An 18,056-nucleotide genomic window follows, 5' to 3' on the forward strand; every position below is an offset into this window, starting at 1 on the left:
GGTTTAAGCGCAGTTGGTAAATGTGCACATTAAAATGTAGCTGAGAAGGGTGTAAGCGCAGTTGGTAAATGTGCACATTTACCACGGCTTCTTGGTAAATGTAGCTGAGAAGGGTGTAATAAAAAGTGTAAGCCACCGCGGGAAAGGTGTCTGATTAGGCAGATACGGCGAGGAAATGGAGGACACAGTGTTCAAAGTTTTTATAAATGTAATAAGAGTAAATGGGGAAAATATGGTAATAACAATGAACAAAATCTGCTACCCTGTAAGGTATCTGCTACCCTGTAACGTATGTACGTTCTATATATACAGATGTCAATCCTGACTATCCTTAACGTATGTACGTTCTATATATACAGATGTCAATCCTGACTATCCTATGATTATTGTTCCGATCATACAAAAAGTGCCCACTTCCCGCTAACATACAACCACTAACCCCACACTAAAATATGCAAAAGAGAACGTCCTATGAATCTTAGGGTATCAGTGTTCCGCAGCACCCTCTCACAAAAAGTTACAAGAAGTACACACACTGCCGGTGTAGTAGTGTATAAATTGTCCTGTACTTAGCTTCCTGTAGAGCGCAGAGTCCAAAGTCTTTCCAAGGGCCCCTTGCAAGGTGGACGCTAACACCACTCACACGATTTACCGTTGCCGCGCCAATGTGGTAGAACCAGAAGATATGCAGATAAGCTCTGAGCCGGAGTTGCTGGGTGCCATGAACGGTCTGTTCCACCCGAGCACCGTAGTCTCTGATCAGGGAAATCGGAAGACAGCGCATTCCGAGAAAAGGCTGGAAGGAAACAGCGCAACAGCCCTGTCTGGGCTCAGTCTAGTCAGCACAGCACCAGTCCTCTCACTCTCCCTAAAATAGCTCCTGCCTCAAGTCCTAGTTTCCTGGGGTTCTCTTCTTAGATTGCTGCCCAATCACTGCCTGAAGAAAATCACTAACTCATCAATGGCAGTGTTAGACCAGTAGATGGTGCTGTTGTACAGTCTTTCACACAATGCTCAGTAACCCTATTACAAAAGAACATGGGATTCTTGCCAAGCAGTGTGGGTAAATGGGCGTACTTCCTGTTTGTGTCCTCATGCTGGACTACTGCCTGAGTGTTTTGCAAGCTGCACATACTGCTCAAAGCTGCATAGCCGACTGCCTGTCAAACTGCACAGGCACTAGCTGATTGTCAGATCATGAGTGAGGAAATGAAAGATCGTTTTTCGGAGCTCTTGAATGAAGTGGTGGAGAAAAAGCGAGATAATAATTTTTATCTCACGGACGATAAATACGAGAATATATTGAAAGAAGTGCAGGAGGCTAAGGTGGCGGTACCTAAACAGAGTATTCACTACAGGCGTTTGAAGAGGTACGACATCATGACCGTCGGAAGTGATGAAAAGTTAATTGCACCAATCTCGTGTGAAAAAGACAACGTGCTGCATTACGTTCGGTGTGCAGAACTCTTTAGTGTCATTCATAATGCGCACATCCGTACCGGCCACGGAGGGCGGACCAGGATCCTAAAGGAGGTGAACCGTAAGTTTAAAAATGTCACAACGGAGTCAATAGTTATTTATCTGCGACTCTGCCAGCCATGCCAGAAAAAACAGAAGATTACCAAAAAAGGCCTTGTTGTGAAACCCATCCTACACAGTGAAATGAATTCTCGTGCTCAAGTCGATCTCATTGACATGCAATCCAATTGTGATAATGATTTCAAGTTCATATTCGTCTATCAAGACCACGTCACTAAGTTTGTTCTTCTACGTGCTTTATGCACTAAAAGAGCAGAAGAGGTTGTGTACCACCTCCTTGACATTTTTTCCACTTTTGGTGCCCTGTGTATTCTGCATTCTGATAATGGGAGGGAATTTTGTAACAAGGTCATACAGAGTTTGTGCGCGATGTGGCCTGATATGAAAATAGTGCATGGTAAACCAAGACACAGCCAGTCCCAAGGCTCCGTGGAAAGAGCAAATCAAGACATTGAAAACATGTTGTCAATGTGGATGGAAACAAATAAGACACCCAAGTGGTCTGAGGGCCTTCGCTTTGTACAAGCAATGAAAAATAGAGCATACCATGAGGGAATAAAATGCTCACCCTATGAAGCTATGTTCGGAGTACCAATGCAGATGGGTCTAGCTACCTCCAAAATTCCTAGTGATGGGATCAGAAATCTCTCTTCAGAAGAAGATCTTGGAAAAATGTTTGTTGGTTTGCAAGAGGAACCTAGTGATCCGACATCACCAACAGAAGCCGAAGGGTCAGATGAATCTAACTTTCATCACACGTCAGCGCCCGCCGACAGCAGCAGAAGCTTCGGATGAATCCAACTGTCATCAGCTGTTCACAACGGAAGGAGAAGCTTTGGACTTATCCAACTGTCCACACACCTTAACAGCATATGAAACTCCACCAATTTTGCCATCCAAGAATAATGAAGACCTAAAAGAAAAAAGTGTCGAGTCAAAGCCTTCTAAGAAAGATGGAGAACTTCATGATGATCAGCAACCTGACGTTTTGATTTCGCATACAATCAATAGAAGAATTGGTGCGGTCAGAAGAGTTTGAAAAGCTGCAAGAGAAGGACTTCAAACACAGGCCAAGAAAATGTTGAAATGTTCCAGTCAAAAATTACCCGAACCTAACATTGGACAGAACATCAGAATCAGAATTCCAGACGTCGACCGTTCAAAAATGGACCCTAAGTCGATCATTGCGATTATTATAAAAAAAAGATGACTTCTACCAAGTGGGGACTACCGCTGGGATCCTAAATGCAGTAGGAACTCCCCGCCCACTAGGGTCATCCCGCCCTCTGGCCGGACCCCCTTCTCCGCCACTTAAAGATCACTACTTACCAGAGGCTTCCCAGGTCTCGTCGGCCGTCCGCATCCTCCTTCTTCTGGGTCACATGACTGCATACTTCACCACGAAAGTGACAGGTGCATAAGTCATGTGACACGAGTTGTGTCACATGACTTACGCATGCGTCACTTGCGTGGTGACGTATGCAGTCATGTGACCCGGAAGGAGAACGCGGACGACGAGACCTGGGAAACCTCCTTTAAGTAGCAATTTAGCTTTATACCTGTCTGCCCTGCTCACTCGCACCATCCATGCCTTCCGATGATGCATGAAACATGCATTATCGGAAGGCACGGATATATCCGACAGATATCGGGATTATCCGTATCCGTACAGCCCGTTATCCGCTCGGATAACGGGTCTGGACGGATCTATCCGCTTATCCCTAGTCACAATTACAGAATTACATAGTTTTGAAGTTGCGTTATTCTTGTATTTGCGTTAATTTGACATTTTTTAGAAGTATTTTCCTACATAAATGTTTCCTATTTGAATTCAGAATGACATAGTTTTGAAGTTGCTCTATTCTTGTATTTGCGGTAATTTGTCATTTTTGAGAAGTATTTTCCTACATAAATGTTTTCTATTTGCATTTTCCTATTTGTATTTGTTCATTTGCATTTTGAAGAATAAAAATATTTCTAACGATTAAGGCCTTCATCAGAGTCGGAAATTGCGTTTAGTTAACTTTTACCACCATCATCTGCTGGTAAGAGTCAGAATTCTGTGACTCAAACTTACTTTTACCAACACATGCTGGTAAATGTAAAGATTTACCAATTCGCCCAGGTAAAAGTCCAAAATCGTTTGTTTATATGGAATACATCTGACTTTTACCAAAGCTGTTGAGAAATGTTAAGATTTACCAAGACTTCACCGGTAAAAGTCCAATTTTACTTTTCATTTTGAGCTTTTACCGACGGCCTCGGTAAATGTCCAGATTGACCGGTAAATCCTAGGTTTTACCGGCCTTCTGACTTTTACAGTAACATGTACATCCATTTTCCACAGCCACTGTTCGGTCCTCAGCTCCTGCAGAGGGCTGTCGGCACTCTCTCTCTCTCTCTCTCTCTCCCACGCACCTTCTAACCCTAGCCGGGGTCTATGGCTGCCGGACTCTGCTTAGTGCCTAGTCTCTGTCCTCGGATCCGCGCACCTTCTAACCCTGGCTCAGGTCTCTGGCTGCCGGACTCTCTGGTACTCACATGGACCCTTGATGTCTCGTGTACTAGCCTCTTCTCTGAGTGCATTTACACCATCACTGGTCCTTACTCATGGGCTTACGGCCCCACTGCCTCAACCTGTCCTCGGTCCCGACCTGTCACGAGCAGGTCCTCACTCATGGGCTTACGGTTCCCACTGCCTCGACTCCTTCTTTGCACAAGCTCCCTTGCTCTGGAGCTCTTTCCAGCCTTTACATAGTAATTTTGCTCCTGCTGAATGTAGCATCGGCGTCTCTGCCTCCTGCTGGGCAGAGACGCTGTTCCCCTCACCACCACGGCCCTGGTCCGGCTTCTTCCGGCTCCCGTCCCGCAGCTACTGTGGTGCGCACTGTGCGCAGCTTCCCGGGCACTGTGCTTAGGGCGCACGCTCCCTCCCTCTTAAAGGGGCCGCACGCGCCGTCCTAAAGTCCCCGGCCAATGGCTGGAGAACTTCCCCTATTTAAAGCACCTCCTCCAATATGGAGGTGCCTGTGCAAGGTTGTTGTTTTGTGTGCTAACACTTGCTTCAGCCCTCAGGTCCCCCTGCCTGTCAGTCCTGTCCTCCAGTCTGCCTGCCAGTTACCTGCCATGCTCACCAGCCTGCCTACCTGGAAGCACCTGCCAGTTACCTGCCATGCCTGCCAGCCTGCTTACCTGGAAGCACCTGCCTATTACCTGTAGTGTCGTGCCCGCCAGCTTGCCTACCCGGAGCACCCGTCTGGCTATCTGCCGAACCAGCCTGCTTATCTAGCCGGACCACCCGTCAGCCTTCCTGCCGTACGCATCCGCTGTATCGGTCCGTTCCTGCCATCTGATCCGTGGGAGTCACCTGCTCTCACTCAAGGTCGGTTTCAGAGTGGCACCTGGTCACCCTGCTCGGTCCCTCCCTGGTTCATGGAGTCGATTTAGCCGCTGTGCGACCTTGGTCAGGCCGAGTAGGCACTTAGTCACGCCCCTATGGTCCCTCCTTGCACCGAAGCACAGAGGTTCCACAACCCGGACCCGTAACACTGAAGTCCCAGATCCTCTTTCATTGTCCCCATAAGGTATGATGCCAACAAGTGTCCCCCCAAACACAGTGATACCCCCATGTTGAATTCCTCCACATGCAAAATATAGTGACCCTACTGTACCCCACCTCAACTCCCAAGTATGGTAACCCCAACACAGTATAATCCCCCAACTGTGACCCCCACACAGCCCTCCAAGCAGTATAATGGACCCCACACAAATCTTCACACTCTACAGAGTATAATACGCTCCCATGGTCCTCCACACAGTATAATACGCTCCCCATGGCCCTCCACACAGTATAATGCGTTCGCCATGGTCCTCGAATCAGTATAATGTGCTCGCCATGGTCCTCCACTCAGTATAATGCACTCCCCGCATCCCACACCAATAGAGTAAAAGTGCGCCCCATGGTCCTCCTCACAGTATAATACGCTCCCCATGGTTCGCCACACAGTACAATGCGTTCGCCATGGTCCTCGAATCAGTATAATGTGCTCACCATGGTCCTCCACTCAGTATAATGCACTCCCCGCGGCCCCCACCAATAGGGTAAAAGTATGCAGCCCCAATGGGGTAAAATGCCGTTGCCCCATATGGTAAAATGCAGTCCTGGGTAAGATGCAGCCCCATTGGGGTAAATTGCAGCCTCTGGTAATATGTTGCCTCCCCAAGGGTAATATGCAGCCCCAATGGGGTAATATGCAGCCGCTGCCCCCCATTGGGGCTGCATATTACCCCATATTACCCCATCTGCCGATACAGTTGAATGTGGAGCTGAGGGGGGTGGCGCTGGCTGGCCATAGGAGGAGGGCCTGATGCATGGGCGACGGTGGCCCGATGAAGGGGCGTCGGCTGATGTGGGTGCACGGTGCAAGCGCTGACACCAGGTTCCCCGGCTCACGGGTCCCATAGGAGTCGCATGGCCTACCGCCATTGGCGGTACGCCACTGCTCTGGAGTGATGAACGCAGATTAAATGTTTTTGGAACTGATGGTTTCAAAACTGCTTGGCATTGCATAGGTATAAAGAAAAATGCATGATGCCTACAGTGAAATGTGGTAGCAGTGTCCTTATGTGGGGCAGCTACATTTCATTGATGGTATCATGACTTCACAGATCTACAGTCATATGAAAAAGTTTGGGCACCCCTATTAATCTTAAGCTTAATGTTTTATAAAAATTGGTGTTTTTGCAACAGCTATTTCAGTTTGATATATGTAATAACTGTTGGATACAGTAATGTTTCTGCCTTGAAATGAGTTTTATTGTACTAACAGAAAATGTGCAATCTGCATTCAAACAAAATTTGACAGGTGCATAAGTATGGGCACCTCACCAGAAAAGTGACATTAATATTTAGTAGATCCTCCTTTTGCAAAAATAACAGCCTCTAGTCGCTTCCTGTAGCTTTTAATGAGTTCCTGGATCCTGGATGAAGGTATTTTTGACCATTCCTCTTTACAAAACAATTCCAGTTCAGTTAAGTTTGATGGTCGCCGAGCATGGACAGCCTCTTCAAATGATCCCACAGATGTTCAATGATATTCAGGTCTGGGGACTGGGATGGCCATTCCAGAACATTGTAATTGTTCCTCTGCATGAATGCCTGAGTAGATTTGGAGCGGTGTTTTGGATCATTGTCTTGCTGAAAGATCCATCCACTGCGTAACTTCAACTTTATCACTGATTCTTGAACACTATTGCCAAGAATCTGCTGATACTGAGTGGAATCCATGCGTCCCTCAACTTTAACAAGATTCCCAGTGCCGGCATTGACCACACAGCCCCAAAGCATGATGGAACCTCCACCAAATTTTACTGTGGGTAGCAAGTGTTTTTCTTGGAATGCTGTGTTTTTTTGCCACCATGCATAACGCCTTTTTGTATGACCAAACAACTCAATCTTGGTTTCATCAGTCCACAGGACCTTCTTCCAAAAAGAAATAGGCTTCTTCCAATGTGCTTTTGCATACCTCAGCCGACTCTGTTTGTGCGTACTTGCAGAAACGGCTTCTTTCGCATCACTCTCCCATACAGCTTCTCCTTGTGCAAAGTGCGTTGTATAGTTGACCGATGCACAGTGACACCATCTGCAGCAAGTTGATGCTGCAGCTCTCTGGAGGTGGTCTGAGGATTGTCCTTGACTGATCTCACCATTCTTCTTCTCTGCCTTTCTGATGTTTTTCTTGTCCTGACACTTCTGGCCTTAACAAGAACTGTCCCTATGTTCTTCCATTTCCTTACTATGTTCCTCACAGTGGAAACTGACAGGTTAAATCTCTGAGACAGCTTTTTGTATCCTTCCCCTGAACAACTATGTTGAATAATCTTTGTTTTCAGATCATTTGACAGTTGTTTTGAGGAGCCCATGATGCCACTCTTCAGAGGAGATTCAAACAGTAGAACAACTTGCAAGTGGCCACTTTAAGTAGCTTTTCTCATGATTGCATACACCTGGCTATAAAGTTCAAAGCTCAATGAAGTTACAAAACCAAAAAAAGTGCTTTAGTAAGTCAGTAAAAAGTAGGCAGGAGTATTTAAAAGAAGAAAATGATAAGGGTGCCCATACTTATGCACCGGTCAAATTTTGTTTGAATGCAGATTGCACATTTTCTGTTAGCACAATAAACCTCATTTCAAGGCAGAAACATTACTGTGTCCAACAGTTATTACATATATCAAACTGAAATAGCTGTTGCAAAAACACCAATTTTTATAAAACATTAAGCTTAAGATTAATAGGGGTGCCCAAACTTTTTCATATGACTGTATCTCTATATAAAGAGAAGATGATACCTTCACTCTGTGTCCCTGGTAGACAATGATCTAAAACATTTGTTATGCACGTGGTTGTCGAACCACTGTGCCAAGGTCTGGAGATAGCCTGGAGGGGCGTAACTAAGCGAACATCTGGTTCTTCACTAGAGCCACTGATGGTGTGGTTAGTCTTGAACCCAGGTGGATGCCAGGTGCTACTCAAGGACAGATCCCGGAGTCATGGCAGCTGACCCCCAAAGGGGCAGGGAAGCTCAACCGGCCAGGAACTGGATTAGCAGGAGGGATTCGGGTGGTAGACAGATGAGGAATTCAGGCACGACAGGTACAGGAACACAGGATGGCCACAGGTTCGGGTACGCATGTGCTGGTTCAGACGGATCAGGAAAAGGACTATGCACAAGCAGGGTAGGTTCGAATGTAGGTACAGCAGGACTGACTGGAACAGGTGCAGACTGGGCGGACAGGATTAGGTAAACGGGACGGACAGGATCCGATTCATAGTGCACAGGTACAGGGACCTAAAAACTTGGTAGCAAGTCACACTCAGAATACTGAAGTTGTGAAGGCACATCCCCTTTGAGGAAGGTGCCTTTAATACCTGATGTCTCCCAGCTATTGGCTGGGGACAGTTTGAGAAGCATGCGCATGGTCTGTTTAAGAAGCAGGGAGAGCTCGTAACCTAAACATTCTCCCAGGAGACCTGCGTGCCGTGTGCAGGCCTTGGGAGGAGAGAGACTCCGGCGGAGCTTGGACTGTTAAGTGAACATGCCAGCGTCCGTGCAAGGGGGAGGAAGGAGACGTGTGCAGGGGCGCCGGCGCGGTTTCATTTCTGAAGAAGAACGAGGTGAAAGTGATTCATTGGCTAAGTGTGTCTCCTGATCTGAACCCAATCAAACACCTATGGGGACCTCTCAAGAGACAAGTTGAGCATCAGTCTATATCCATCATCCGGGTCTAAAAAAGGTCGTTCTTGAAGAATGGAAAAAGATAGATTTTGCAATATGTGTCCAACTTGTTCATTTCATGGCTAGAAGAGTTGATTCTGTCCTTTTTAAAACCATGGTGGTCATGCAAAATATTAAATATAGTTGTTTTTTAGGTGGAGTGTATTCATTTTTGCATCAACTAATTTGAGTAAAACTGAATATTTTGTAATGAAAGTTATATTAACTTCACTTTCATTTTATGGGTTCTAAAATGTTCTATGAAATTTTGCACTTTTCACTGCTACTAATGCATGCTGCTTTCATATTGCCTTAGGGGGTCGTGGCCGGTCTCTGCAGGAATTTAACCCTACTGTGTCCTGGAGAGATTAGGTTCCCCAGCCTATCCGATGTGAACAGGCTCCATATAAGGCAGCTCCTCCCACCACTCTTTGCTAGAACGTTAGGTTCCTACCTGGTAGTTCAGGTTCATGCTCGTTTCTGTATTCCGCTTCTCGTTACCGACCTGGCTAGTTTTCCCATCCTGCGTGACCTCTCCGCTTCTGATCTCTGCTATATCTTCTGATCCTATGCTGCCTGCCCTAACCTCGGACCGTCTGACCACGTTTTTGTCTGTGCCTTCCTGTACCATGTACCTATGCCTCTGATCCTCTGGCTGCTGCAGTCCCCGGGGACTGCCCTGGGGTGGTACCTGGTGACTACCTGCGGCCAAGACTATTATCACCACCAGAGGCTCTAGCGAAAACCAGGTTGTCACGTAGACAAACCCCTCCAGGGTAAGCCCTGCCCGTGATGCAGTGGGTCCGCATTACAGTGTGGATACAAATAAGTGTTTGAATACTTAGGTTAAGGAACGACAGCATAGTTATGTAGTGTTTAGTAGTACATTAGGTCAGTTAAAATGCTTTTTTAAATTTGCTATAATACATAGGGAACTTACCCACTAGAAAAATCATACTAGCACTGTACATTTTAGTGGTACAGTGCCTGGTAAAATTACTTTTAATCCAAATGGAAATGCTTGGGCCTAGATGCACCCTTGGTGTGGCCAAGGGCAATGTGCACCTTTCTATGCTCTTTTAATTTGCTCTTTGGTGACTGCCTGAACTCAGCCTGCGTGTTTGTGCATATGCACTGTCACTGCCTAAGCCCAGCCACTCGCACATAGCATCAGTGCAGCAGCACATTCAGTACAGGTGGGTATGTTCTCCTCTCTGGCTTTTCTTGGTGCCTTCAAAGAGGAGGCGAGCACCGATCATTGGAGTCAGGAGTAAAATCTCTTTTCCACCTACTCTTTGAAGCAGCTTGCTTACTAACCTTCAGGTAGCGAGCGGCGGCGGCTGCAGAGAGGAGCCAGGGAGTAGAATACGCCTGCCCACAAGACGTACACACTTATGCTGTGTGAGGTGGCCAGGTGCAGACAGTTTCAGTGCACACGCATAGACATATGGAGTGAGTTCAGGTACTGCCTGATTTTGGCAAGTGAAGGCTGTCAACCAGAAGAGGGGGAAATCCTCAAAATGCAAAATGAAGAGGTGTAACAGCTCACTGAGCTTCTGGCCATGCCAAAGGTGCTCCCAGGCCCTCTCATTTGCATTTGAATTAAAAGTAAGGTAATTTTCTCAGCACAGTACAGCTAAAATGTACAGTGCTATTATGATTTTTATAGGACCCATATCCCCTATATTACTGTATGGTTTTATATACATCTTGGGGGTGACCGAATCCCTTTTAAGGCTGCGTGCCCACGTTGCGGATTACAAGCGTTTTTGCTGCGGATTTTCCGCAGCGGAAACGCTTGTAAAACGCTTGGTAATCCGCTAATGAGAATCCGCAAGTTCTATGCCCATGCTGCGGATTTTTCCGCAGCGTTTATGCTGCGTTCAAAAATCCGCAGCATGTCCATTAATTTTGCGTTTCCGCATGCGGAATTGCCTTGTGCAATGCATTAAAAACGCAAGGCAATTCCGCATGTGGAAAACACGCAATAAACGCGTGCGGAATTCCGCATGCGTTTTTCCGGGAGAGGACATGCGGAAATGAAGCAGAAATTTTCTGCTTCATTTCCGCAACGTGGGCACATAGCCTAAGTACCGTTAAAAAGTGACAATCGTACAATAGGGCATGACCCGGGAAATAAACGTAGATACTATAGTGTTGCTCACCTGGCTGGGTTGTCAGGCACAACTCTTATACAGCTATAGATACCAGTCATTGCTATTTAGTATGCTGAAATAAAACCAGCAGTAAATGCAATAGTAGAATAGTAGGAAGAAGGAATTTTTTCGACTCTGAAATGCGTAGATTAATAAAACTGCTCTTTGTTCAACATCTACAATCGATATCTTCTTGACCAGCAGCGTAGCAGATTTATCCATATATCCTTTTCTGCTATTGCAGGCTCCCTTTTCTTCAGCCCTTAATAAGATAAAGTGTGTTAATTATGAGAATCAGGTGCGAGGTATGGACAAGATGGATAATAGACTTTAAGATCTGCACCATTTAGACTCTGAATGTACAGCGCAAAATCTGTGTTAGAATGTATGTGAAATATCAATTATGAAAACATTCCTTTTTATATTTGATAAGTCTGTATTCTATCTCTGATTCATACAATGAACTACAGATGTCATTATGCACATGGAATTACTTTTTCTTCATGTTTACCTACAGTATGTATACTTTAGGTAATTTTTGTTTACTGGAGGTGGTGTTTAATTAATGTGACTTAATTGCATACATACAGTACAGACCAAAAGTTTGGACACAGCTTCTCATTTAAAGATTTTTCTGTATTTTCATGACTGAAAATTGTACATTCACACTGAAGGCATCAAAACTATGAATTAACACGTGGAATTATATACTTAACAAAAAAGTGTGAAACAACTGAAAATATGTCTTATATTCTAGGTTCTTCAAAGTAGCCACCTTTTGCTTTGATGACTGCTTTGGACACTCTTGGCATTCTCTTGATGAGCTTCAAGAGGTAGTCACCGGAAATGGTCTTCTAACAATCTTGAAGGAGTTCCCAGTGATGCTTAGCACTTGTTGGCCCTTTTGCCTTCACTCTGCGGTCCAGCTCACCCCAAACCATCTCGATTGGGTTTAGGTCTGGTGACTTTGGAGGCCAGGTCATCTGGCGTAGCACCCCATCACTCTCCTTCTTGGTCAAATAGCCCTTACACAGCCTGGATGTGTGTTTGGGGTCATTGTCCTGTTGAAAAATAAATGATGGTCCAACTAAACGCAAACTGGATGGAATAGCATGCCGCTGCAAGATGCTGTGGTAGCCATGCTGGTTCAGTATGCCTTCAATTTTGAATAAATCCCCAACAGTGTCACCAGCAAAGCACCCCCACACCATTACACCTCCTCCTCCATGCCTCACGGTGGGAACCAGGCATGTAGAGTCCATCCGTTCACCTTTTCTGCGTTGCTCAAAGACACGGTGGTTGGAACCAAAGATCTCAAATTTGGACTCATCAGACCAAAGCACAGATTTCCACTGGTCTAATGTCCATTGCTTGTGTTCTTTAGCCCAAACAAATCTCTTCTGCTTGTTGCCTGTCCTTAGCAGTGGTTTCCTAGCAACTATTTTGCCATGAAGGCCTGCTGCACAAAGTCTCCTCTTAACAGTTGTTGAAGAGATATGTCTGCTGCTAGAACTCTGTGTGGCATTGACCTGGTCTCTAATCTGAGCTGCTGTTAACCTGCGATTTCTGAGGCTGGTGACTCTGATAAACTTATCCTCAGAAGCAGAGGTGACTCTTGGTCTTCCTTTCCTGGGGCGGTCCTCATGTGAGCCAGTTTCTTTGTAGCGCTTGATGGTTTTTGCAACTGCACTTGGGGACACTTTCAAAGTTTTCCCAATTTTTCGCACTGACTGACCTTAATTTCTTAAAGTAATGATGGCCACTCATTTTTCTTTACTTAGCTGCTTTTTTCTTGCCATAATACAAATTCTAACAGTCTATTCAGTAGGACTATCAGCTGTGTATCCACCAGACTTCTGCACAACACAACTGATGGTCCCAACCCCATTTATAAGGCAAGAAATCCCACTTATTAAACCTGACAGGGCACATCTGTGAAGTGAAAACCATTTCCGGTGACTACCTCTTGAAGCTCATCAAGAGAATGCCAAGAGTGTGCCAAGCAGTCATCAAAGCAAAAGGTGGCTACTTTGAAGAACCTAGAATATAAGACCTATTTTCAGTTGTTTCACACTTTTTTGTTAAGTATATAATTCCACATGTGATAATTCATAGTTTTGATGCCTTCAGTGTGAATGTACAATTTTCATAGTCATGAAAATACGGAAAAATCTTTAAATGAGAAGGTGTGTCCAAACTTTTGGTCTGTACTGTATGTCTCACAGTGATAGGACGTATTATAGGATTTAAAAAAGATTTTAAAGTGTCTTTTAAACAATATGTCGTATCTTAATTTTTATGCTTTAGCATCAGCTAATGAACCAAGGCTTAAATACTCATATAACTAAGGCTAAGTAATTAAAGATAATGGATCAGAGTTATGTTGGGAGAAGGGATACTCCCTATCTGTAAAAGGAAATTGTAGCACTGTGTTTCCTATTTTTCACTAAATGCATTTCCTTTTCTTTATTTCTAGTCTCGATCACCATCTGCAGAATTATCTAAGAAAGACAGCACAAAGAAACCTGTCTTGGGAAAGTTTGGGAATTTGTTTAGCACTGCTAAAAAGAAACAGAGCAAAAGTGTCCCTGAGTCTCCCACAAGCCCAACTAATGAAAAATCTGAAAGAGAAAGAAAAAGGGCTCAAGTCCTAGTAGCCTCCAGCTCCAAACTACACAATCAGGCTCCTGGCACTTCCAGTGTTGAATATGTTTCAAACCAACAGTCCCAGCTTGTCTCAACGGAGCCTGTATCACATATAGGTCAAAGTTTAAAGGTGAATTTTAATGGAAACAGTGATATTAGACATACCAGTGAGAGTAAAAACTCAGTTAAAGTAACTGGGGAGTCAAGTATAGTAGAACCAGAAAGCCCTGTTCTTTCCCCTGATGTATTTTCTGATGTCAGTCAAAGGTCACCACTGAGCCCAACGTTCAAGGTAGACAGACAAAGCACAGAGAAGATTGTCCGACAACTGATACAGTCACCTGGAAGGAGAAGTTCCACTGATGGAGAAGGAAAGGTCAGCATACGAAAGGTTTCACAGGAAATTCATATAGTTAAAAATGGTTCTCCTAAAGTATTGACTAAGAAAACAACAAAGTTCTCCAGCAGAGTATCCGATCCAAAATTTAGGATATCTGAAAGATCTGTCCAAAAATTGGGAAGCACAGAAAAAATAAACTCTACAAAAGTAACATCACCAGTTGCATTTGGCGGTGATGCCAAACACCAAGTTCTACAGCCAGGTCAATTGAAACCGTTCCTAGACACAGCAGGTGGCAGTAGTAGTTTAGATAAACCTGTAAGTTCAGTGGATAGCTCGCCCTGTCTTACTCCTTCAGAAGGTGACATTTTTAACAAACCTCTGGAAGATAAATCAAAAGATGAAAATTCTAGTGAGAATGGAAAGGTTTTAGCATTTGATATCTACCTTAGTAAAACTTCTGGTACCGATTCTCAGTCATCCATAAAAGGTTCTAGCAGCGAGGACACAATGGAGAAGAGTCCTAATAGAAAAATTAACAGAAAGAGACGTTCCCTTAAGTCTCAGAATAGTCAAGAGGAAAATAACGCAGAGAACACAGCACTACAGGATAACGTGTTTGATGAAAGTAACAATGAGGGGGTTAGGGAGTATTCAAATACTCCTGATGGGGTTCTGAAAGCTGCATCACCTGAGTCTAATGGCTCATCCTCAGCCAACCAAGAATTAAAGGCGGGAACTAATAACAAACTGTCGCCCAAGGGTGAATCAGACAAAGATAAACAGCAACACCCAGCCTCCAGCCCTATGAGGAAAAAAAATTCTTCTGCTCCCTCTTCTCCAACAGATCGCAAGGCACATGATAGAGATTCAGTGTTTAGAAATCAGACTGCAGCTGCCTCTGCCAAAGCAACTGAGTTTAACCAGCCTGTTCCTGTTTCCACAACAAATGACGCCTACGTGGAAAAAGCATCTGTTCCTGAATCCTTAGCTGGATGTGTTGGAGAGAGCTCAAGCAATACGGCTGAGGAGGATAGCCGAGCTACAACTATAGGTGGTGTGGACAGAAGGACAAAGCAGGAGAGCAAACAAGGAGAACAGAAATTGCAGTCTCAACGCAATACAAACCAAGCTTCTGATTCAAATGGATCAAAGCTTCACGTTGCTCCGAATGACAGCCTCAAGTCTACAGTAACATCAAAGCTTAACATGTAAGTACATATGTGTTCTCAGTGCGTCCAGAAAATATTTTAATATCTGTTGGCTTTTTTTATTGCACACTTGACAGTATTTAAAGGAAAAGAAAGTGTAGAAGATTGTTCACAAAGTACTTAGTACTCATCATTCAGTGTTCTGCATGACCATGACATCCGATGCGCCACAAAGTCGCTTCCATTCTAGACAGTTGGTTTTTTAGAACATATTCAAAGAACTCAGCTGTTTTTATATTCACATAAAATGTTTACATCATGCACAGGAAAAATATTCAGCTACATTAAATGCTGCTCTAACATTTTCAAAAATAGAGAAAACTGAATGCCCTAAATATACAGTAACTCCAATGATCATTATTTATATTTATTTTTTTAAGAAACAGGTAAGACATAAGCATTGAATTAACCTTCTTGTCAGTGTAATTTAGAGACATTTATCATGTTGGAATTTGTGAAGAATTTGTTTTTGTCACATTTTTTCGAATTGGGTGCAGTTTGTGCAGTGTTGCAGTTTAAGGCAATGTACATATTTCCTCACCTCTGTACCTAATTTGGCACTTATTAAAGAAAACGTGTGAAGTTGCCCATGAAACTTCAGCAGTTAACAGCTATTTCATTCATATACATTCACACTTGATTTAGTCAAGTGTGCATGTATTCTCAATGTGGGGATATATATGCCTATCCTTTACCTCATCTGTCAAAAGTAGGGAGGCCCACATACACATAACTTAGCTAAATCTCTAGGTTTCATCAAGAAAGGCTGACTACGTCTTTTCTAATGTATAGCGTCTAAATCCACTATTGTAATGGAAATGTCGATGTTTGTTTTATATTCAATCACACAACTAAGCAATCATACAAACAAAGCTCTGGTTTAGATGGGCGTATTTCATGGTTCGTATATGGACAGCAATGCCCAGACTGACTGAGGGTCTCCTGATCCCACCTTACAACCTCATTGACACATACGAGGTTGCAAGTTCAGGTTGGGACACCCGTGGTCGGTCAGGATAATGTGGAACGTATATGGACCATGAAATACACCTGTCTGAATACAGTCTAAGCAAAAGTGAACAGAAACTTATGCAAGCTGCCGGACTTTGTAGGAACTGACCTTCAGTCATTAAGTTCTCAAACATATTTCACTCTGTTCACATGTCCATTAGTTATTTCTGTTTTTTTAACCCATTTTGGGATCATAAAAACGGAAATATAATGTTCCAGCACAGGACCCATTCATTTGAATTGGAAGGAAAGTATCATAAAATGTCTTCCCTTTGACTGCAGTTGGGTTGTCTGTTTGTGTTTTGTTTTTTTCAGCTGGGTCAAAAACATAATCTGCACAACTTTTTTTGTTTGGTTAAATAAACAGATGGCAACTGGGTTTGTTTATTTTTTTACATTGAGGTCTATGAGAAATTGATCATCAATGTCATTCTTTAACGTTATGTCATTCTTTATCGTATGCCCAGAACGCTGAAGGTTTTCATTTACACTTGCAATAAAAAAAATGTATACATTTAATAATGGGACAAAAACAGATAAAAACTGAAACCAAAGTGTCCATTTTTAAAGGCATAAGCTTGGACTAATGCCTAACCATTTACTATGAGGATGTTCAGACTGTCACCCCTACAGCAGATATCTGTGAAATGAAGAATCTGGCATGTTGATTTCAATGTGCCAGATCCGTATTCCCTACAGGAGATAAGTAGTTGTTAAGTGTTTGGCAGCAGCTCCTTCACCTTTCTCAATTTAGAATACATACATGCTTGAATGAGTTGTGTGTGTAAATCGGGGTGTTGGGAAGAATCTAACGTCTTATGGCCACATTTAGTTTTTCACAATGTTTTACCACAACCCGTTCATAATGATACAAGATAAAAAAAAATAAAAAATACAGGACGCCAGCAATGATTTGCATGAGATGCACTGAATAACAAAGATTTCTGTGCAGAAATCCAGGGATTTGCCAAGCATTTGCCATAACAACATGATTCAGCATTTTACAGCCCAGCATGAAATAACCTGTCATCAGAGCTTGAGTCTGCCAATATCAAGGAAGCCTAATTTATCTGCTACTTTCCTGCCTTATATTATAACTTCTCTACTTGCCTGCCAAGTGCTATTATACAGTGGTGTGATCAAAGACCGAGGAGTACAAATGTGGGTGGGAGAGAACAGAGGTAGATAATAAGTGACAAATAGCAAACGCCAGCTCCCATGGGTACAGTGCATATGGGCAGCTCTTCCTGTTCGTTGGCAGACATGTGTTCCTTGTGTTTTAGTGACTCCTATTATAGCGTAGACCTCTTTCTATTGTCAGTTTTACCCTGGTGGGGATTTGGTGTTTTTATTTTTGATGAGCTTTTTAATGATTTACCACAATCGTATTTTTTAGCTAGGAACTGAACCAAAAGAGATGATAAATTTAAAGGACAGCAAAGAAAAAAAATTGTATGGTTGTATGGTATTCATTACTAGACGTCTTGTTTTTAGAGGAAAATATTTCTACATGTACAGCTTAAAGCAAGATAGCCTTGCATTAACACCTGTAGCTTGGGGGATTGCCTTTAAGGACTGAAAAACTGCATGATCTGCCTGTGATCAGGGCTGTGGACTCTGAGTCGGTGTCCATTTTGGTAGCGTCAGAGTCGGTATAAAATGGACAGTAGTTCAGTGCAGTATGTGCTGTAAATTTATTTATAATAATTTGGGAAAGTTATCAAATGTCTTTATAAATGTCTGTTCTATTCCTGATCTAAGGAAATTAGACTTTTAGATGAGATGAATCTGTGCTGCACTTTATATACATGCTCAGTAGTGAGGCAGTGCTGTGGAGCCGAAGTCAAAGTTTTGGCTTACCGACTCCACAGCCCTGCCT

General features: G+C 43.6%; 1 protein-coding gene across 4 annotated transcripts in view; it reads left to right on the forward strand.

Moving 5' to 3' along the window:
• CRYBG1 (crystallin beta-gamma domain containing 1) overlaps window positions 1-18,056 on the forward strand; it is a 431,371-nt gene that overhangs the window by 307,658 nt on the left and 105,657 nt on the right. For all 4 annotated transcript variants that reach the window (XM_073675786.1, XM_073675787.1, XM_073675789.1 and 1 more), the window contains one exon: window positions 13,446-15,166. In XM_073675786.1, coding sequence (XP_073531887.1) covers window positions 13,446-15,166 — 1,721 coding nt within the window. The remainder of the gene's footprint in view (window positions 1-13,445; window positions 15,167-18,056) is intronic.

The sequence above is a fragment of the Phyllobates terribilis genome, unplaced genomic scaffold, assembly GCF_046119375.1.
Source record: "Phyllobates terribilis strain yellow unplaced genomic scaffold, ASM4611937v1 Scaffold_3__8_contigs__length_932513732, whole genome shotgun sequence".
Classification (NCBI taxonomy): domain Eukaryota; kingdom Metazoa; phylum Chordata; class Amphibia; order Anura; family Dendrobatidae; genus Phyllobates; species Phyllobates terribilis.